General features: G+C 45.6%; 1 protein-coding gene across 1 annotated transcript in view; it reads right to left on the bottom strand.

Moving 5' to 3' along the window:
• Window positions 1-5,714: 5,714 nt before the first annotated feature.
• The window catches only part of cd81a (CD81 molecule a), a 55,913-nt gene continuing 37,695 nt past the window's right edge, over window positions 5,715-23,932 (bottom strand). Inside the window, exons 5-8 of the mRNA XM_056279084.1 lie at window positions 18,660-18,779; window positions 12,349-12,450; window positions 10,673-10,756; window positions 5,715-10,209 (exon numbers count right to left, since the gene is read on the bottom strand). Of these exons, the coding sequence (XP_056135059.1) occupies window positions 10,147-10,209; window positions 10,673-10,756; window positions 12,349-12,450; window positions 18,660-18,779 (369 nt within the window). The 3' untranslated portion in view covers window positions 5,715-10,146. The remainder of the gene's footprint in view (window positions 10,210-10,672; window positions 10,757-12,348; window positions 12,451-18,659; window positions 18,780-23,932) is intronic.

Raw genomic sequence — 23,932 nt, 5'->3', positions numbered from 1 at the left:
ACATAATACAACATTGAAAGAGGATAACAGAATTATAATGGACATAACATTTATGAAGAACATGATGCACAGGATGCCAAGCAGTGTCCACATGCCAATGGAGCAGTCCAGGACCCAAGCCACGCGACCAGCATCCTCATGTAATAAAAGAGAAACTTATGTGAGGAGAGGAAGGGCAGGCAGCATCCAAATGGTGACCACCATCACCACGGAGACCTGGGAGGAGAACCAACTGCACATGCATGCAAGAGAGACTCACATGACACCATTCAAACACAGAAAAAGAGAAAGGAGAAGACATCATTCAGAGAGAGAGAAAAGACATGTTAGAGAAGACAACAGTTTGCAATAGTCATTAGCCATAATCAATTAAGTCATCAACTAGTCATAATCTAAACTCTTTAATCTCTACTCGATAATCTCATCGGCAGAAGATTGGTTGGTAAATTCATTGAGACAGAAAACCAACCCGCCATCCAGTACAGGTTGTGAAGCACTCAATGTAAAGACAACTAATTGTAAGCTAAGGCAAAAAGATGAGTTTTAAGTTTGGATTTAAAGACTCAACAGACTGTGATGGTCTGATGGCAGCAGGCAGGTTATTCCACAACAATGGAGCCCGATAGGAAAAGGCCCTGCTGCCACCAGCTGACTTCTTTTTAACTTGGGGTACACACAGGAGCCCTGTATTTTGAGAACGAAGTGCTCGAGATGGCATGTAAGGTTTAAGGAGATCAGACAGGTAGGATGGAGCAAGCCCATTTAGGATTTTATAAGTCAGCAGAAGCACCTTGTATTCTGATCTAACATGGATAGGAAGCCAATGAAGGGAGGCAAGAATTGGTGTAATATGGTCACATTTCCTAGTTTTAGTTAGGGTTCTAGCAGCAGCATTCTGAACCATCTGAAGACTTTTAGTACTAGAATGTGGCAGACCTGAGAACAGAACATTACAGTAATCAAGTCTGGATGAAACAAATGCATGTATTAGAGTCTCTGCATCAGCCATGGAGAGAAAAGACCGAATTTTAGCTATGTTACTTAAGTCGAAAAAGGCCGTCTTGGTGATTTCTTTTATGTGCTTATCAAAGGAAAAGCTGGGATCAAACGTAACACCAAGATTTTTGGCTGCCACACTGGTGAAACCACAGAGTTGTCGATTGTTATCGTTACTTGATCAAATTGGTGTCTGTGTCTAGCAGGGCCAATGACCAGCATCTCGGTTTTATCTGGATTTAAAAGCAGAAAGTTAAGTGACATCCAGTTTTTCACAGTAGCCAAGCAGGCCTCTAAGTTAGTGATTTGAGTATGATCATCAGCCCTTATAGGCACATACAGCAGAGTATCATCAGCATAGCAATGGAAATTTATTCCATAACTGCGTATAATTTGGCCAAGAGGTGTAATGTAAAGAGAGAAAAGTAGATGGCCAAGAACTGAGCCCTGAGGTACACCATATTTAACGTCAGAAAATTTTGATATAATATTATTATAGCAGACACAATGTGTTCTTCCAGATAAGTAGGACTTAAGCCAAGAGAGAGCTAAGCCAGAGACACCAAAATTACAATTTAATCTATGTAATAGTACACAATGATCAATGGTGTCAAAGGCTGCACTGAGGTCCCGTAGTAGAAACACAGAAGTGGAATCAGAGTCAATCGCCAGTAGAAGATCATTTACCACTCTGGTCAGAGCAGTTTCAGTGGAGTGACAGGGCCTGAAAGCCGACTGAAAAGGTTCATATAGATCGTTTTCTTTTATATGGGTCAAAAGTTGTTGATACACAACTCTCTCTAGTGTTTTAGAGAAGAATGGAAGATTAGAGACTGGTCGATAGTTATTAAGAGACCCTGGATCGAGGTGCGGTTTTTTAAGTAGAGGTTTAACCACAGCTGTCTTAAAACTGCTGGGAAGAATGCCAGTAGTAAGAGATAAATTAACAATGTCTAGCATTGTAGGTCCAAGAAAAGGCCAGAGGTCTTTAAAAAGTTTTGCTGGTAAGGGATCAAGTAGGCAAGCAGTTGGTTTAGAAGCTGACACGAACTTAGTCAAAGTATCAAGAGAGATAGTCTCAAAAGCTGTAATAACTGGAACTGTCAGTGACTCATTGTGTAGATATGAACTTAGTAAGACAGGATCTGCAGGAGTAGATGGAGTTGAATAACTAATTTTGTTTAAGATCTCATCAACCTTACTGCAGGAGAAATCTAGAAATTCATAGGCCGTGAATGGTGAGCAGCTGATAGACTGCGGCTTTTTAGTAAGTTTAGATACAGTGTCAAAGAGAAATCTGGGGTTATGTTTATTAATATTTATTAAGTGAGAGAGATACGATGTTTTTGCTGCAGATAAAGCACACTTGTATTTCAATAAACACTCGTGCCACGATAGGTAAAAAACTTCCAGTTTTGATTTTTGCCATTTACGTTCCAGTCTCCTGCAGGTCCGCTTAAGAGCACGTGTCTCATCATTAAACCAGGGTGTAGGCCTCTTTAGTCACCCAGCTCTGGTAGTGAGAGGTGCAACTGAATCCAGGAGACCAGAGAGGGCCACATTTAAGTCACTAGTGAAATTTTCAACAGAGTCATTTACCACAGTGGAAGGAGCCAAGACTCCAGGCAGCTGCTGGCCAAATGCAGCTACAGTGGAGGGACCAATATGGTGAGTGGCAATTACATCTGTGCTGACATTAACTGGACAGGCCAATAATGCTTCAAATCTGAGGAGAAAATGATCTGACACAGCAGATGTGGTTGGTAAGACATTCAGATCAGAAACAGCTATTCCTTTAGATAAAACCAAATCAAGGGTGTTACCACTGCAATGGGTCGACTCTTGAACAAACTGAGTGAACCCAAAAGTATCAACTAGTGCCAGAAAGGCTTTACTTAGAGGATCAGCAGCCTTATTCAGATGAATATGGAAATCACCTAGAATTAGAATCTCATCAGAGTGAGTAACAAGTCCTGAGACACATTCTCCAAATTCTTCAAGAAATAGTAACAGCCAGGAGGCCGATAGAGTATCACAATTTGGACTGAGCCGAGTCTATTCATGGCTGAGGGAGATGGACCAAGAACAAGAGACTCAAAAGACTGGAATTTAGATTCGAGTCTAGAAGTCAGATTGAAAATAGATTTATATATTAAGGCAACACCCCCACCTTCTTTATTTGCCCGAGCTACATGGGCATAAGTATAGTCAGGTGGGGAAGCTTCATTTAAGGGAAGGAAAACATTTGGTTTCAGCCATGTTTCACATAACCCAATCATATCAAAACTATGTTCAAGAACCAGATCATTTATTAGTAAGGCTTTGGTAGACAGTGATCTGATATTTATGAAACCACATTTAAGCATCTTGTGGAAGTGATCAGTAGTAGGCAGAGCTTTAGAGCTACCAATAGGTGAAAGATTAATTTGAGTTAGACACCTTGTTGAGAGTTTTGCCCACCAACACTTTGGACGATATGTGGTCACATTCTTGATAACATTAGCTGTTTGGTTTTGTAGATTATTAGGTACTTTGTCACACATCTCACCACCACCAGTGGTAGGAATAATTACTAGATTATTGTGATTCACACATTTAGGAGAGGAGAGCTTAGGAGCAATACAGTAGGGTAGGGAGACGGTCTCAATGTTATACAGTACAACTTCTTATTACCCCTGATCTGTACTGATGTACTCCTAGTACAACCATTTATTACCCCTGATCTGTACTGATGTACTCCTAGTACAACCATTTATTACCCATTATCTGTACTGATGTACTCCTAGTACAACCTCTTATTACCCCTGATTTGTACTTGTACTTATGTAATCCTAGTACAACCATTTATTACCCTTGATCTGTACTGATGTACTCCTAGTACAACCATTTATTACCCATTATCTGTACTGATGTACTCCTAGTACAACCTCTTATTACCCCTGATTTGTACTTGTACTGATGTAATCCTAGATAGTACAACCTCTTATTACCCCTGATCTGTACTGATGTAGTCCTATATAGTAGAACCTCTTATTACCCCTGATCTGTACTGATGTAGTCCTAGTACAACCTCTTATTACCCCTGATTTGTACTTGTACTGATGTAATCCTAGATAGTACAACCTCTTATTGCCCCTGATCTGTACTGATGTAATCCTAGATAGTACAACCTCTTATTACCCCTGATCTGATCTGTAGTGATGAAGAGGACACATTACCAAACTGCTGCAGGGATGGTTCTGGTGTTCAGAGAAAAGCTGCAGCCAACCGATCAGCAGTGCATATTGGTAGAAAAGCATATACCCGGGCACAGACACAGACTCCAACACAGACACCCAGAAACGGACACAGACACCCAGACACCCAGGCAAAGACACCCACACAGACAGACAGACAGACAGACAGACAGACAGACAGACAGACAGACATACCGAAGTTTGTGGTGTATACTGTCACATCACCGTGCTCCTTGCAGGTAGTTCCGGGATGTGTTTGGCCTCAGAGTCGTTCCGTTGAAGCTCGTCTGGTTCCTGTAGGACAGAGGCTGACAGAGACAGACAGGTAAAGACGTTTACTGAGACCTGAAGATGGACCATACCACGGCTGGAAGAACAGAGACCACATTTTTATTAAGTGGATTTTTCAAAACTAGTTCACATCCAGGAGCAGTCGGCAGAACCTGAATCCAGACGTGAGCACGGATGGATGGGCTGGAGAGCGACACATCCTTCAGCTTTACTAACATAAAGTACACTGAAGTGCAGTCCGATGGACCATCTTACCAGAATATGCATGAAATGTGAGCTGTCACATGTAGAAGGCTTTTCAGTTACACCGCTGCCGTGTCTATTGATCAGCTTCTCTAAGTAGGATTTTTTTTGTTGGCTTGTTCCCCCTTTTGCTCCCCAATTGTCCCCGGCCAATTACCCCACTCTTCTGAGCCGTCCCGGTCGCTGCCCCACCACTTCTACGGATCCAACCAAGCCGGAGGTAACACGGGGATTCAAACCGGCGATCCCCATGTTGGGAGGTAATGGAATAGACCACCACGCCACCTGGACACCCTAACTTTGCATTTTAATACAGGTCAGTCTCAGAAGTTTTGTCTCCGGAGACCTCGGTGAGGCCGTTCTGCTGCTGAGGTTCGCCTCCACCTCGTCATCTGGCAGGTCCAGGTCGCTCATCTGGCAGGGCCAGGTCCCCCACTTGGAGACGGGCCCACGTTAAGCTTTGCTCCTTCTGCCATTGAAGTTCTAAACTCTGGAACCTGTGGACTCTTGTGTCCACGTGTTGGTGTCTCCCTGTTCTGTACGCCTGTCTGGTGCTCTGTGCAGCATGTGGACATCTGCTCACCGTATGTGAGGGTCTGGACTGGGCTCTGGACTAAGGGTGAAAACAAATCCTCGTGTGGGATAATCCATCCTATATCTGTATCCATCCTGACAGCCGAGAAAAAACAGGGATTTCACATTTGATATGTTTTGATAGAAGACTTAGTAAAACCAGCACTTTAACATGGTTGCATATGGACTGGTCATATAATGGACCTCATATGAGGCTCCGACCACTTGGCTGTGGATGGTTTTTATAACGGGATTATTTTCTAATTCATTTAGGACCAGCACATCTAAGAGCTATGTGTAACAACAATGATTTCATTTACTGTGTTCAGACACCTCCAGCTAGAAAAACAAAATAAAGTAGGAACACTTCAGTCATTATTTCTAAAATACATTTATTCCTTAATATTCAGGCAAACCAGTATACATGAGAAAGGGCTCAGATTTGAATGGCAGTCTCAGTCACCATGCTGCACCACGCTGCACCATGCTGCACCACTCTGCACCATGCTGCACCAGGCTGCACCACTCTGCACCACTCTGCACCAGGCTGCACCATGCTGCACCATGCTGCACAGTATTTTGGCCAAGAGGCCGTGAGAGAGACGGTAAATCTGAACCGTTAGTGGGTTTGACAGCACTGATCTAGACATACTGTTTAAGAGTCCTTGCAGCATAAAATTAAGCAAAACCATTGAAATGCGTTGCAGTTAGTTTTTACTTGACTTTTCCACCGGGAAACTGGACATTGTCCTGCGGTGCTACCACATCCGCTTTACACAGGATGTGACATAATGATCCTGGAGCCACATTCCAGGATGAGCATCACACTGAAGACCTTTGATCAGACGTTGGCTTCTGAGGTGACACTGCCACAAAAATCTGCTGCCCGTTCAGTCAATACACCTTCGACAATGTACCAGACAAAGATATTATAATAAAAAGGCATACATTGTCTTTCCACAGAGTGGTTTCATTAGTAGAATATCATAGAGCTGTACATGTTACAAGACACTTCATTTCTTAGTATAGATAACAAGGTAACAAGACGAGGGTTTATTTAACTGACAAAAACCATAAAATGTTCGGTTACACATGATTAAGCTTACGTGTGTGCATCTAAGATGCTAAATGTCTGATCGTATGAATGTAAATATAAATGCAACTTCGAGTCCTTTGTTCTTATGCGTTATTCTCAGTGACTGGTGGTGCCAGAAAAGCTGTATATGATAACAGACCTTCCAACAAATTCCTCTGACCGAACTCCAGTCAAGTCTGCTGGAAGGAAAAGCTGCTGGACCCACTCCTGGACCGACCGACCGACCACAACACAACGTGTCGTTCAGGCCGCTGCTAGACACACAGCAGTGATGGGTGAACATGAACGACCCAATCCTTTTGAATGACTCTTTTTAGTGTCCGGTATGTACCGGGCGGGTTAGCCTGTTGAACAATCCTCGACCCCCCCCCCCCCAAACTGACCACTCATGCTGACCACGCCCAGTCATGCTGACCATGCCCATGCCGTCATGCTGACCACGCCCAGTCATGCTGACCATGCCCACGCCCAGTCGTGCTGACCACGCCCAGGCATGCTGACCATGCCCACGCCCAGTCGTGCTGACCACGCCCGGTCATGCTGACCACGCCCACCCGCTGTTATCACGGGGTGCTGCTCACACTGCCTGCTACGTGGTGCAGTCGCTCAAAACAGGAAGCAGGACAATCAATGTCTCGAGCGAGGACGTCATGAGTGGGTGGAGTCGAGATAGACGGCAGGTTAAGCTGGACGAGATCAAAGGAGCTGCTGTGTTGAAGCGGGACGTCCACCGCTTGTCCCTCAGAAAGCGCGACAGCTCGGTGGTCAGCGCCATCGTGCTGAGTCCACATAGCCTACCTCCAGACCAGTGGGACGCCGAGCCGACGCATTAAAATGAAAACCTTATCTTATTAACGTAAACTTCTACATGATGACTGCCTGCTAAGCTTAAGGCCCGTGTTGTGGGCGGGCAGCACTAGCTGTCAACCTGCATGTCTAGGACGGCGTGTCACGGAGAAACTGACAGCACATTTTGCAGAGCATCAAAACTCCGGTTCGGTACGTTTACACGTATCAAAGGAACCAGTTGTATGGGACGACTCGGTCCGCCCATCACAGCAGTGCAGCAAGGCAGCCTGTGGAAATGGCTGCGACACACTGGACTGATGTCAGTGGGTCACGTGTGCCATCTAGTGGTGAGAAGGGCTGGACATTAATACAGATGAATTGTACGTGACATGATGAGAGAGACCTCTGGGCTGCAAGAAGGGGCAGGCCATCCATTTCTACCCCTCGACGAGCCACCGCTGCAGCTCCAACAGCTGAACATTACTAGACAAATGGGACGACGATCAGTGCATAAGACATTTTGGAAACTCTGGATTGGAGGCGTGTTGGTGAGGGGCAGCTAAGGAAGGTTCGAGGGCTCTGATGGCAGTACTAAACAGCCAGATTGGACTGAACTAGACTGGACAAGACATGACCAGATGGGTAAAACCAATCCAGATTCAAAAGACAAAAACTCAGTATCCAGCCACTTTTACATTAAATACAGGACAAAGGCAAAGATTTGTAGTCTGAGGGCAAACTTTGTGTTGAATTAGTCTCGGCTGGGAGGAACTGGTTAGAATTTGAAATGGGTTGACCACAGACAACAGGATTAGGCAGCTATTAAACAGGACAAGGACTCTCAGGAAGAAGAAGAGCCAAAGACAAATCAACAAAAGAACCCAGAAGCCAAAACGGCAATTTCACATCACTGTGACTATGGGTCCAACTACAAAAACGTATCTCAACGCTTCCTTTTCCAGTCAATTTCTGCAGACAACTGAATGTGAACAGACAGAATGATATATAAGGCAGGGAGGTGTTTGTGTGTGTGTGTGTGTATGTGTTCTATGTGTGTGTTCACCTCTCTATGGCATGGTCAAGACCAGTGCTAAGGAATGGGTGTTAGCATAGCAGCTGGATTGGTCTTGAGCCATAGCATCTTCTAGAAGCTCACAGACCCTTTACTTTGTTCAGTCTGGAGGAAGGCAAACAAGCAGCAAGTGCAGGAGAAATACAAGAGGGATCCAATACAATATCCATGCTCAGGCAGTCATAAAGCACTGCTTACATATATTTATATACAGTTTATACATAAAACAGTGAAAAACATCCATAAAATCATTAAGAGTAGACTTCAGCAAGTAAGCAATAAACACTAGAATTAACACTGAGGAACTGGACCACCAGGTAGACTGTACTGGTGATGCTGTGGTGTGGTATAGTGTGTGTAGACCGTACTGGTGATGCTGTGGTGTGGTATAGTGTGTGTAGACCGTACTGGTGATGCTGTGGTGTGGTATAGTGTGTGTAGACTGTACTGGTGATGCTGTGGTGTGGTATAGTGTGTGTAGACTGTACTGGTGATGCTGTGGTGTGGTATAGTGTGTGTAGACTGTACTGGTGATGCTGTGGTGTGGTATAGTGTGTGTAGACCGTACTGGTGATGCTGTGGTGTGGTATAGTGTGTGTAGACCGTACTGGTGATGCTGTGGTGTGGTATAGTGTGTGTAGACTGTACTGGTGATGCTGTGGTGTGGTATAGTGTGTGTAGACTGTACTGGTGATGCTGTGGTGTGGTATAGTGTGTGTAGACCGTACTGGTGATGCTGTGGTGTGGTATAGTGTGTGTAGACCGTACTGGTGATGCTGTGGTGTGGTATAGTGTGTGTAGACCGTACTGGTGATGCTGTGGTGTGGTATAGTGTGTGTAGACCGTACTGGTGATGCTGTGGTGTGGTATAGTGTGTGTAGACTGTACTGGTGATGCTGTGGTGTGGTATAGTGTGTGTAGACTGTACTGGTGATGCTGTGGTGTGGTATAGTGTGTGTAGACCGTACTGGTGATGCTGTGGTGTGGTATAGTGTGTGTAGACCGTACTGGTGATGCTGTGGTGTGGTATAGTGTGTGTAGACTGTACTGGTGATGCTGTGGTGTGGTATAGTGTGTGTAGACTGTACTGGTGATGCTGTGGTGTGGTATAGTGTGTGTAGACCGTACTGGTGATGCTGTGGTGTGGTATAGTGTGTGTAGACTGTACTGGTGATGCTGTGGTGTGGTATAGTGTGTGTAGACTGTACTGGTGATGCTGTGGTGTGGTATAGTGTGTGTAGACTGTACTGGTGATGCTGTGGTGTGGTATAGCGTGTGTAGACCGTACTGGTGATGCTGTGGTGTGGTATAGTGTGTGTAGACTGTACTGGTGATGCTGTGGTGTGGTATAGTGTGTGTAGACTGTACTGGTGATGCTGTGGTGTGGTATAGTGTGTGTAGACTGTACTGGTGATGCTGTGGTGTGGTATAGTGTGTGTAGACTGTACTGGTGATGCTGTGGTGTGGTACAGTGTGTGTAGACTGTACTGGTGATGCTGTGGTGTGGTACAGTGTTTGTAGACTGTACTGGTGATGCTGTGGTGTGGTACAGTGTTTGTAGACTGTACTGGTGATGCTGTGGTGTGGTACAGTGTGTGTATGTGTTGACATGTTCTGTGTAAAATGGAGCATTATCTGTGACAAACTGGAATCATTGACAGTGTGTTATAAATGCTCCATGGAAGACAACCATGTTGTTTTTTCCGACAACTGAATTTGTCCAGCAAGCAAAGATGTGTGAAATTGATTGATTATAATAAAAAAGGGAAGGAGGCAGGGATAGAGAGAGGACGGAGGGGTGAGAGAGTTTCTTCTTCCATCACTGGGGAGTATCTTTGGTGGTAACAGCTTTAGTAAACAGGGCTGTTACGGATGCCGCAGCACAACACCATGCTGAAAATCATTTCAAAGATCTGAAATAAGGGATGAAGAGAGAGAGGAGGGTGACAATGCAGAAACCAAGAAAAAATCATGGTCATCAATTGATTTCTTTCCACCACCCATACTTTTTTGTGATGACATGCACCAAACGTTCTGTTTCATTCAGATATGCGTCACATCGTGGAAGTTTGCAGTGATCTGGAAACCGCTTCATGGGCTCTTTAATGCGATTGAGGACCTTCTCCTGTAAGTGCTGCTGTTCAGGTAAAACATTTCATCCCAACTACAATACAGCAGCACCAGTTTTTTCATTTGTGAGATATTGGAAAGAGAAAATGATCTAACCACTGATAAGGAATTTCTGTATACTTAACCATCCCAGGAAGACTGCTTCACTAAGAGTTCATTTATTTTTTCCCGTATCCTACCCCCTTTACTGCTGCGTATGAACAAACACAGCTCAGTGTAAAGAAGTAAAAATCCTACTCGGCTCACCATAATGACGGCTACCACCAGAGCAGCGATACCGATCAGATAGATCTTGTCTGAGAAGAGCTCCTCGATCCTCTTGTGGCAGGACTGTTGTGGAGACACAGAGGGAAAAGCTGTTCACCTCGCTATAGAACAATGTGATGAGGAAAAGGGAAACAAACAAAAAACCTAACAGCACAAGTGTGTCTGATGCCTCCAAATCCAAAAACACTGACACATCCCTGCCCTGATTACTAACAAACAATTCAAGCCCGGAATATCAAGCCCTGCATGGAGGTAAACTAGTACAGACTAGTTGAGGTAAACTAGTACAGGCTAGTTGAGGTAAACTAGTACAGGCTAGTTGAGGTAAACTAGTACAGGCTAGTTGAGGTAAACTAGTACAGGCTGGTAAACTAGTACAGACTAGTTGAGGTAAACTAGTACAGGCTAGTTGAGGTAAACTAGTACAGGCTGGTAAACTAGTACAGACTAGTTGAGGTAAACTAGTACAGGCTAGTTGAGGTAAACTAGTACAGGCTGGTAAACTAGTACAGACTAGTTGAGGTAAACTAGTACAGGCTAGTTAAGGTAAACTAGTACAGACTAGTTGAGGTAAACTAGTACAGGCTAGTTGAGGTAAACTAGTACAGGCTGGTAAACTAGTACAGACTAGTTGAGGTAAACTAGTACAGGCTAGTTGAGGTAAACTAGTACAGGCTGGTAAACTAGTACAGACTAGTTGAGGTAAACTAGTACAGGCTAGTCGAGGTAAACTAGTACAGGCTGGTAAACTAGTACAGACTAGTTGAGGTAAACTAGTACAGACTAGTTGAGGTAAACTAGTACAGGCTGGTAAACTAGTACAGACTAGTTGAGGTAAACTAGTACAGGCTGGTAAACTAGTACAGGCTGGTTGAGGTAAACTAGTACAGGCTGGTAAACTAGTACAGACTAGTTGAGGTAAACTAGTACAGGCAGAGGAATGTGACAAGGCTTTACACAGAACACACTCAAATTCATAAGGTTTGTCAGAGTGAAAATGTGGGGGGGTTTTTTGGAGGGGGGGATTTTTCCTCCCCTTTTCAATTGTATGAGGCCAATTACCCCACTCTTCCGAGCCGTCCCGGTCGCTGCTCCACCCCCTCTGCTAATCTGGGGAGGGCTGCAGACTACCAAATGTCTCCTCCCACACATGTGGAGTCGGCAGCTGCTTCTTTTCACCTGACAGTGAGGAGTTTCACCAGGGGGCATAGCACGTGGGAGGATCACCCTATTCCCCCCAGTTCCCCTTCCCCCCATGAACAGGTGCCCCGACCACCGGAGGAGGCGCTAGCGCAGCGACCAGGACACATACCCACATCCGTCTTCCCACCCGCAGACACGGCCAACTGTGTCTGTAGGGGAGACGCCCGACCAAGCCGGAGGCAACACGGGGATTCAAACTGGAGATCCCTCTGTTGGTAGGCAAGGGAATAGACTGCTATGCTACCCAGACACGGAGTGAAAATGTGTTTGCTTTAAATGGCTGGCTGTGGTAAACAGCCTAAGACTAAATTCCAACTCATATGGTAGACGACTAGCGATGTAGCTGCAGGGCAGATGAGAGTCTATGGGTCATTTTGGAAGGAAACTCATAAATATTTACAATTGAAAAGTTAATGGAGAAGAGCTATACGGTGAGACTTCAGTCTGCTTACAGTACTGATGAAGCCAGTGTTGGGACACACGTCGGTGACTCCAGCTATGTCCGTCAGCTTGGTGAGGAAAGACGACCCCTGGCCCTTACCACAGCAGTTTAGCTGAAAACCAGAGAAAGAGAGAGAGACAGACAGACAGACACAGAGAGAGAATTGTGAATTTTAAACTATTTTACATAAAACAAAACTGTAACAATGACACATCTATTTTACAATATTGACATAAGTATCTCTTTTACATTAACACATCAAAAAAAGTTCATCTTCCATCGTACAACTCTACATCAATTCAAAACTCAAGACAAAAAAACTAATACTACTCAAATAAAATGAAAAGATGCTTAAGTCACATACTCCCAAAGGGTTAAAAAAAATAATGCAAAAACAGAATTAAACACCAACTGCCCCTCACCGACTGAGCAAATGTCTGTAGTGAAACACCACCGTGCAATAAACTCATCCAAGCTGTTCATCAGGGTAAAGAATCTGAAATCCACTTGGACTCTTGCCTTCACCCGTGCGATGAACAAAAGAAGTAAATCTTCCGCTGAACATTATTAATTCCAGTTTCCTACTTCCATAAATTGATAGCTTAGCTTGCCCCACTACAACATTTAAAAGTCGCCACTTTTCTGCATCCTTCCTCTTGTATCAGCGCCAAAGATAAAACAGTTTCATTCCACGTGTCACTACAGTGAGAGAACACGACTTGTAGAGCTTCAAACAGCACCTGAAGTCTTTCACATTCCACTAACAATGAAACGTGGTCTCTGGAGACTCACAGAAAGGACTCTTAACAGAAACAGTTGGATTTATTTTAGAAGTAAAAGTACTGACTGCCAGCGCTCTCTGTAGGATCCTCCACTTCAGTGGTACTTTATTCAGCACCCTCCACACTGGCCTACAGTCATCTACCACTTTTAGCTTTGTCCTTCACACAGTGTCCTTTCTCTCACTCAGCACTCTTGTTCATGGCAACAACACAACACTTGTACAAGACCTTCCCATCTAGCATGTAAAGGTCAATTTTAGTAGCCAAATTAGAGACCAGCAACGGTCCCGTTAGTCCAGTCTGGTCCATTTGAAGACCCAACTCAGGGAAAGGATCTCCATTATCAGGAGTCTCAGTCCCAACAGCATAGTCCTGCAGCATCTCCAGTTCCTCCCTGGTGAGTCTTTTAAGCCATGCACTCAGAATGTCTCTGGTGTGTCTGCTGGACCTAAAGCCCAGCAGTGAAGCCATTGCCTCTGTGTCAAGAGGCTTCGGACCTGCACCTGCAGCATCCACAATGTGCTTCAGCTTAACAGCTCCAGCTGAGCATAGCCTCCGGTTGAGACCTGGCTTGCTGTCATCCTGAATGTCCAGCCTGGCCCCATGGATTAGAGTTTCTTCCAGGAGCCAAAACAGATATGCTGTAGGCTCCAATCTGCACCACTTAAAAAGAGTCCAGGCTCTAAACAATCCCTGATAAAAAAGTGGCAGGTTGTGCATGCTCTTAAAAACACAGTCTGTTAAAAACAAAGAGGTGTCTAAACCCAAACCTTGCACCTTCTTTAAAATAATGCTCATGAGAGGTCTCCACAGCACTTCATCAGCTCCTGTGAGTAACGCTGTATGGACTGTAGTCTAAAAGCTGCTACTCTGCTCTCTAGATGCACCAAACCCTGCCCTCCCACCTCTTTTGGTAGGTGTAGTACACTCTGTGGTACTCAGCGCAGTTTATCCCAAAAAAGTTCACCAGAATAGACTGTACATGTTAGTGCCAGAGGGTGGAGGCCGCCAAATTATTAACAAATAAAATTCTTCCTCTGTGAGACATCTGTGGCAACAGCCAGCACCACTTTTGTAATCTCCCCTCCATCTTTTCCACCACCCCCTCCCAGTCCCCCCCCAACAGTCTGGCCATCACCTAGAAACACTCATAGGTACTTGAAACCCCCCCTATTCCAATTTAGCCCTCCTGGCAGCTGAAGGAGACCTGCAGACCACTTTCAAACGGCTAAACCTTCACTTTTTGCCCAGTTTACTTTGGCGGCCGACAGTGGCGCCGGCAGCCGTAATCCTGTACGCACCATACGTAAAATTTTTATGATTTTGTTTGTTTGTCTTTTTGCTACTCACACTGTTTGACACAAATACATTTGAAGGCCGATGATTGGTTTTAACGTCACTGGCTAATAGCGCAAGGTGTGTACAGGATTACGGCTGCCGGCGCCACTGGCGGCCGAGAGACTCTCAAAACATTCCACAATTTTTCCAACTAAATTTACCTTCATCTTGATTCTTTACAATGACAACAACATCGTCTGTGTACACAGATAAAACAACCCATGTGTTGAAACCAAGTAAACACAGACCACCAATATAAGAGCAACAATTGTGCAACAAGGGTTCAATTTAAAGTGCATAGAGCATGCCAGACATTGAGCAGCCTTGTCTTACCTCTAGATGCTTTGACAGGTTTACACAACACACCATTAATTTTCAGTACGCTCTCAATATCTTCATACAAAACCTTAATCTTGGCAACAAGTCCGGGACTGAGGCCAAACCTTCCTAACACTTTCCAAAGGTACTGGTGCTCAACCCGGTCAAAAGCCTTTTCCTGATCTGAAGAAACCAGACCAGAATCAAAGCCCAATGAACCAGAGACTGCCAAATCACCCCGAATTAGTGACAAATATCCCTTTCACACTGACCAAAAAACCCACTAACATCCGCCTTTGGTGGACAATGTTACATTGACCAAAACAAACAAACAAAAAAAAAAGAAAGAGAAAAGTAAAAGACTCATATTTGGCTCTAACTACCATCAATCTACCTCCCACTATTTCCTCTACCACACAAGACTGGTAGAACGTTTTTAGAAAACAGGAGCGCCACTCCTCCAGTAGTTTGACTTAAATGACTTAAGACAACGTCACCATCCCACTCCTTCTTCCAGTCAGTGTCCTTCATTACATTACATGACATTCCAGTCATTAGGCGATGCTTTTATCCAAAGCGACTTACAATAAGTGCATCATTTAACGTAGGAGATCAGGAGAACTACTAGTCATCAGAGGTCATAAGTGCATCTAAACAAGCATCTACGAGCGAAACCAGTGCTACACTAAAAGTGCAAGAAAGAGATTTTTTTTTTAATGAGTGAATACAATAAGTGCTAAGAGCAAGTAACAGGGTAGTAGTTCTTGAAGAGGTGAGTTTTCAACCTGTGCTGAAAGATGGGCAGCGACTCCGCTGTCCTGACATCAGTGGGGAGTTCATTCCACCACTGTGGGGCCAGGACAGAACAGAGCCGGGACCGGGTCGATCGGCAGCAGGGGCCTCTGAGCGATGGGGCAACCAGGCGTCCCGAGGCAGCAGAGCCAAGTGATCGGGCGGGGGTGTAGGGCTTGACCATGGCCTGGAGATAGGAAGGAGCTGCTCCTTTCACTGCCCTGTAGGCTAGCACCAGAGTCTTAAACTGGATGCGAGCAGCTACTGGGAGCCAGTGTAGGGACATGAGAAGGGCAGTTGTGTGGGAGAACTTAGGGCGGTTCAACACCAGACGAGCTGCAGCTTTCTGAACAAGCTCCAGAGGTCTGATGGCCGACGCCGGGGCACCAGCAAGGAGGGAGTTGCCTAGTCCAGCCGGGAGATGACCAGGGCCTTGATGAGCACCTGTGCCGTCTCGTCGGTGAGGAATGGGCGAATCCGCCTGATGTTATAGAGGAGAAATCTGCAGGAGCGAGCAACCGATGCAACGTTTTCAGCAAACGACAGTTGGTCGTCCAGGATCACACCCAGATTCCTCACAGTCCGAGTCGGCATCACCACGGTGTTGTCAATGGTGATGGCCAGGTCTCGGTGGGGACAACCTTTCCCCGGGAAAAACATCAGCTCTGTCTTGTCCAGATTGAGCTGCAGGTGGTGTGTCGCCATCCACTCCGAGATGTCAGTCAAGCACGCAGCAATGCGTGTCTCTACTTGTGTGTCAGAGGGAGGGAAGGACCAGATCAGCTGGGTGTCATCAGCATAACAATGGTATGAGAAGTCATGCGAGCGAATACAGAACCCAGGGATGTTGTGTACAGGGAGAAAAGGAGAGGAGCCAGAACCGAACCCTGTGGAATGCCTGTAGTCAGTCTGCGAGGCTCCGACACAGATCCCCTCCATGTCACCTGGTAAGAGCAACCTGTCAGGTAGGATGCAAACATTGAGAGTGCAGAGCCTGTGACACCCAGCCCCTCCAGGGTAGAGAGGAGGATCTGGTGGTTCACTGTGTCGAACGCAGCTGACAGGTCCAGGAGTATCAGGACAGAGGAGAGAGAGTTTGCTCTCACAGAGTTCAGCGATTCTGTCATTGCAGGAGGGCCGTCTCTGTCGAGGGACCCACCCTGAACCCAGACTGGTTGGGGTCCAGGAGGTTGTTCTGGTAGAGGTACAAAGAAAGTTGGTTAAAGACAGCACGTTCGAAAGTTTTGGAAAGCGGAGAAGGGAAACTGGTCTGTAGTTTTTGACGTCAGAGGGGTTAAGTGAATTAGACATCACTATGTCTCCTGGACAGTCAGTGTCCTTCATGACATCACTATGTGTCTCCTGGACAGTCAGTGTCCTTCATGACATCACTATGTGTTTCCTGGACAGTCGGTGTCCTTCATGACATCACTATGTGTCTCCTGGACAGTCAGTGTCCTTCATGACATCACTATGTGTTTCCTGGACAGTCGGTGTCCTTCATGACATCACTATGTGTTTCCTGGACAGTCAGTGTCCTTCATGACATCACCGTGTTTCTTGGACAGTCAGTGTCCTTCATGACATCACCGTGTTTCTTGGACAGTCAGTGTCCTTCATGACATCACTATGTGTTTCCTGGACAGTCAGTGTCCTTCATGGCATCACTATGTGTTTCCTGGACAGTCAGTGTCCTTCATGACATCACTATGTGTTTCCTGGACAGTCAGTGTCCTTCATGACATCACCGTGTTTCTTGGACAGTCAGTGTCCTTCATGACATCACTATGTGTTTCTTGGACAGTCAGTGTCCTTCATGACATCACCGTGTTTCTTGGACAGTCAGTGTCCTTCATGACATCACCGTGTTTCCTGGACAGTCAGTGTCCTTCATGACATCACTATGTGTTTCTTGGACAGTCAGTGTCCTTCATGACATCACCGTGTTTCTTGGACAGTCAGTGTCCTTCATGATATCTCTATGTGTTTGCTGGACAGTCAGTGTCCTTCATGACATCCCCGTGTTTCTTGGACAGACAGTGTCCTTCATGACATCACTATGTGTTTCCTGGACAAACAGGATGTCAGTGAGCTTCAGCTTTACGAGTTCAGAAAGACATGCTGTCTGTCTCACGTCTCTTGCTCCATTTAGATGAAGTGTAGACACGTTGAAGTTGGCCATCGACATTGATGAGAGAAGAAACACAAGATAAAAAACAACATTAACCAGAACGGGACATGACTTGTCTTATACTGCTTCTGACTCCTCATGCTGTGTTTCTTGTGAGATTTTCAGAACCATCTCTTGAACCTGTACATCTCTTGAACCTGTACATCTCTTGAACCTGTACATCTCTTGAACCTGTACATCTCTTGAATCTGTACATGTCTTGAACCTGTACATCTCTTGAACCTGTACATGTCTTGAATCTGTACATCTCTTGAATCTGTACATCTCTTGAACCTGTACATCTCTTGAACCTGTACATCTCTTGAATCTGTACATGTCTTGAACCTGTACATCTCTTGAATCTGTACATGTCTTGAACCTGTACATCTCTTGAACCTGTACATCTCTTGAATCTGTACATCTCTTAAATCTGTACATCTCTTGAACCTGTACATCTCTTGAACCTGTACATCTCTTGAATCTGTACATCTCTTGAATCTGTACATGTCTTGAACCTGTACATCTCTTGAACCTGTACATGTCTTGAACCTGTACATCTCTTGAATCTGTACATGTCTTGATCAGTGAAGCCCCTTTTCTTTTTACCTCATCTGAGATTCAACAGAAACGGAAACAGAAACAGTTCTTCATCTGCATAAAAATAATCAATTTTGACATTTCTCACATTTTTCCCCCTAATACACAGACACACACACAGATACAGATACAGACACAGACACATACACACACACACACACACACACACACAGACACATCTGAATGTGTCTGTGTGTGTGTAATTTGTACTGCAAGTATCAGTATCAGCCAAAATGTTAATTATTGGTCATTGGCGAAAACGTCAGTCCCATACATCCTTGGTCCCTTGGCTGTTAGTAATTGTACTATAATCGTATTCCATACCGTCTCATGGAAAACCTTGAGTGCAGAGGAGGCGGCCTGTTTCTTATCCTTTTCCATTATGGTATCCGTTATGGCTTTGTCATAGACAAAGTCATAGAAGTTGATCATCTCCTTCGACACCTGTGGAAGAACACATTCAACACACATCTGCTTAAAAACAGTTTAAAGCAAGGGAAAATAAGAGGGTTAAGGAAATGTCTCACAGTTTACTAAAGACGAGATAATTCACTGGGACGAATGCAGTGCTTCATGGCAACTGGGTGAAGTGGATAATTGGACTACTCCTCTAAGGAAAGTCCATCATTCCTTGAAATTGGAGGAGTTTGGGATGCACTTAACTTTCTACACTCACGGCCCTCCGGTGGAAGGTTAATAATAGGATATGGTAACGGAAATGGATGGCAGTGGAAAGAATTTCACTTTATTGCTATATTCATGAAACCACTTTGGAACTTAGCTATTGGAAGTGACGGGCGTGCAGCAGGCTGACCAGCAAAGAACAGCATAGGACTGCCCCCGTTACACTATGGAGGATTTTTTAAATCTTAACATAGGGGAAACTGTCATCTTGGAATGTGGACACGTCAGGAGGAATGACAGTATCGGACTCTATAAAATGGTCTCATTCCATCACCTCTGTATAATTATAAAATCATTACAGCCAAGGAAATCCATGAGATGGTTGCCAATTACATTTCAGATTCACGTCACATGAAATGGTTGGCAACAGATACTGCAGGTTAAAGGCATACTTTAGCCTTCTCTAGATGTAGAGCTATTCAGATATAGGAAAAACACAAGCGATAACAGACCAACCAATGATAAGGCCGAAGATTTTTATCCGTGCACTGCAAACACCCGAGACTCTGACTGGCGGCCCTGCCGTAACTGGCAGGTTTGTGAAACTCAAAACAGACTTTAACAGAGGTGTTCATTCAGTTCTGTAAACATGTTTGATAATGTTCTATTATTTCAACCACCCACAGTAGTGTCTAATCCTAATTTGATTAAATTAAACTGGATTAGATCCTTTAGTATGGTCTTGAGTCAGGCTAAATGTCTCAACTGAATGAATTTAGGTCAAGTTTAGGGTAAATGTTTGTAAGCCATTCTCCTTTATCTAATGCTATCTTCTTCTTTCAGCTTATTCACCACAGAGGACCCCCCCCCCCTTTTTCTCCCCAATTCTACTTGGCCAATTACTTTATTTTCCGAGCCGTCCCAGTCGCTGCTCCAACCCCTCTGCCGATCCGGGGAGGGCTGGTGACTACCACATCTCCTCCGATACATGTGGAGTCACCAGCTGCTTCTTTTCACCTGACAGTGAGGAGTTTCGCCGGGGGGACATAGCGCGTGGGAGGATTACATCACACTATTCCCCCCAGTTCCCCCTCCCCCCTGAACAGGCGCCCTGACCGACCAGAGGAGGTGCTAGTGCTGCAACCAGGACACATACCCACATCTGGCCTCCCACCCACAGATACGGCCAATTGTGTCTGTAGGGACGCCCAACCAAGCCAGAGGTACACCACAGCGGATTTTATAGTTTCCATCGGTACACTGTTAGGGAACAGCACCAGTGGCAGCCATTATTAACCTGGGCCTTGACCGATCCAGTATGGTCTTGTCAATCTGCATAATGATTTGGCAAAATTTTTCATTGGATGTCCTTCCCAGACACAACCACTAACCCTATGGACAGGGGCACAGGTAAAGCGCTGGATGCCATCCCAGTATTCATGGACTTGTGCCCAAGCCTGTCACCTGTCCTTTATCTATATTACATTACATTACATTCATTTAGCGACTTACAATAAGTGCATTTAACGTAGCAAATCAGGAGAATTACTCGTCATCAGAGGTCATAATTGCATCTAAACAAACCTCTAAGCGCAAAAGCAGTGCTAAAGTAAAAGTGCAAGAAAGAGATTTTTTTTAAAAAATTTTATGAGCGAATATAATAAGTGCTAAGAACAAGTAACAGGGTAGTAGTTCTTAATCTCTTCTGTAATGTTCTTAATTTGACAAAATATATGATGACCTTTTGAATTTGAATGACTGCTGGGATAGGCTCCAGCATCCCCGCGACCCTGACAGCAGGATAAGCGGTTCAGACAATGGATGGATGGATGTGATTGAAGAATGGACCTCAAATCTTTTCATTTCCCAACTTGTTTGTTGTCCCCTGAACTTGACAGTAGGAATCTGACATTGTATGCATGATAAAGGGTAAATGGACTGCATTTTATACAGTATAGTACATTTCTAGCAACAATAGCCACTCAAATCGCTTTACAATTAATGCCTCACATTCACCCATGCATACATCATGTGCTGGCTAGCCCTTCTTGTGGTGAACAAGGGAGCAGGCCAGTGCGTAAGCCTTCCCCCACCAGTACATAGCCTCTCCTTTGGCAAGACCTCTGCCAGGCCTCCTCCTGGCCACACACAGTAGCTGGATGCCTTGTGGCCTCAGGCTAACTTGTTAGGGGATCTCGGAGCAGCAGTGATCTCCAGAGGCTGTTCATGGCCAACCACTGCCCTGCTGCCTTGTGGGAAGTCTATTGAGACAAAGGCTAGGAGAACACACCCAGAGAGAAAAGCAACGTGTTTGGCGGCACACATCAAGCAGTTCCTCAACAGTGTCGAGTTTCCGGCAGCCTCCTGCAGTCATGATGGCTGACTGGTCTTCCTGTGTATAAGCCCTTGCCAGCAGGACCAACCTGTCATGGCAAAGACAGTGCTACTGAGGACCACGCACCCCCTGTGGCACTCTAAAAACCTCGTTGCGTAGGTCTCCACCTCTGACCATGGTGTACAATATCTGGCCTTACATCCAGTTGAAGTCTGGTGGCATTGAGGTGTCTGGTGACGGGAGCAGGGTAGAATGGCCTGGGAGCTCTTAGCCACAGCCCTGAACATCAGTGACATTGGGTATATGGTCACTAGCCACTGGGATTGAATGGCAGCTGCTTTTGGCAGACCCGCTTGTGACTGGGCAGCCCTATTTAGGGACCACACTGCTCACCCCAATTAGGGAGGGGCCTAGAAAAGGTGGCCTAAAATTGTCCACTCAACCGAACCTCTGGGTAGGTTACTGCGCCTACTGGAAATCCATCCTGCGGTAAAAACAAGAAAATGATCCCATTCAAACTGGCAACATGGAATATTATGAGGACTCTCCTTGATAATGATGGCAGCAGACCATATTATACGACCGTGCTTATTGCTGAGGAACTAAGACGCTACATTGTGGACATTGCTGCTCTCAGCGAAACCAGGTTCCTGGGTGAAGGCTCGGTGAGAGAGGAAGGAAGAGGGTACATCTTTTCTGGAGAGGCTATCCTCCTGGCAGACAACATCGGAATGGCGTTGGACTGGCAATCAAGAACAGCATTCTACCCAGCCTCACTGCAAAACCCACTTGACTAAGTGAGAGGCTAATGACCCTCCATATTCCGTTAAGTGCATATGCACCAACACTACCATCTGACAATGGTGTGAAGGACAGCTTCTACCAGCAACGAGATGAGGCCCTTCATCGTAGCCCAAAAAATGACAACACCCTTCTTCTGGGAGACTTTAATGCTAGGGTAGGAAGGAACAATGGTATATGGAGTGGAGTACTGGGTAGGCATGGGGTTGGTAAGGTTAATGCAAATGGTCTGAGGCTGCTGACCCTCTGTGCTTAGAGCATGACCACACCATTACAAACACACTTTCAGCAGAAGACCAATACAAAACATCGTGGACGCACCAACGATCTAAACACTGGCACCTGATTAACTACTACATCATAACAAGACGTACTGACACTAGTGATGTCGTGCTGACCCAGGCCAGTGATGTCTTACTGACCCGAGAGGTGCAGAATGCTGGATGGATCACTGCCTGATCATGACCAAACTCCACACCCAACTGCCCCCCCCAGCGTCTCAAGAAACCCATAAAGAAGCAACTGGACTGTGCTAAATTGAAGTCAGCCCCAGCAAAGATTGAGTTCCGTCGCTCTGTAGGCACGATGGTACTAGAGTTTGAGGCCATTCTGAGTTCTGACAATTCCATGGATCAGAAATGGACCTTCCTAACCTCACTGCTACATCAAGCTGCAGTCGACTCTATAGCCTACAGAGCCAGAAAACATCCGGACTGGCTTGACGAGAACTCTTGACAACATCACATCCCTGCTGGAAACCATGTGTAAGGCACACAGGGCTACTCTCAACTGCCCTGCATCCGCCATCTTTCAGCAGCAGTGGCAAACAGCATGTGAGGAGGTACAAACAACCTTGCACACTCTGCAAAATACATGATGGATGAACAAAGCTCATGAGATTCAACCATATGCTGATAGAAATGATTTCACAACTTCTACAATTCTATAAAAACTGTATATGGCCCGGGGTCCGCGTTGGTGTAGCGGTCTAAGCATCGACTTTGTGTCGATGCAGTTGCCTACTGGGGACTGGGGTTCGTGCCCCGGTCTCGTCAGATCCGACAATGGCCGGACTCGATGAAGCAGCAATCATTGGCAACGCTGTCTTTGGGAGGGGGGCGGAGTCGGCTTGTGTTCTTCACGTAAATGCGTCTCTGTGTGTGTCGGAAAAAACAGTGGTTCGGCCTGGAGTTGCCTTGTCACGAAAGTGGGGAGGCGTCTCCTTTGAGACTGCCAGCTGGAGAGATGCAGTTGGCGAACGCATGCAGTACGAGGGTGGCTGTTCGAATTAAAATAGGGATCGATTGGCCACTAAATTGGGAGAAAATCAGAAATAAATTCATAAAAAAAACAACTATATATGGCCCTAGTAACTGCTCTATCACACCCTTAAAATCAGCAGACGGACTGACAACCCTGAAACACCAAAAGCGGATACTGGCAAGGTGGGGTGAACGTTTTGAAGCCCTACTTAACCAGCACTCACCAACTGACAAATCCCTCCTGGAAGAGCTGCCAATTCCTCTGCCCATCCCAGACCTTAACCACTTGCCAACTTTTCAAGAAGTACTTGCAGCCATCGACTCCCTCAGGACAATAAGTCCCCTGGCAGTGATGGTATCTCAGCAGAATTCCTAAAACAAGGAGGATACTTGTGCACCAGAATGATCTATCAGTACATCCTGCAGGTCTGGGGCCAGGAGAGTGTCCCTCAACAATGGAGAGATGCTAAAATCGTCACTCTGCAAAAACAGGGGTGACAAGTCCATCTGCGGCAACCGCCGTTGCATATCCTGCTAGCTGTTGCAGGCGAGGTCCTAGCAAAGGTCATGCTATG

This window comes from Lampris incognitus, chromosome 4 (genome assembly GCF_029633865.1).
Source record: "Lampris incognitus isolate fLamInc1 chromosome 4, fLamInc1.hap2, whole genome shotgun sequence".
NCBI classification, from domain to species: domain Eukaryota; kingdom Metazoa; phylum Chordata; class Actinopteri; order Lampriformes; family Lampridae; genus Lampris; species Lampris incognitus.
Note: the sequence above shows the minus strand (reverse complement) of the source record. Positions and strands in the feature narration are given on the sequence as shown.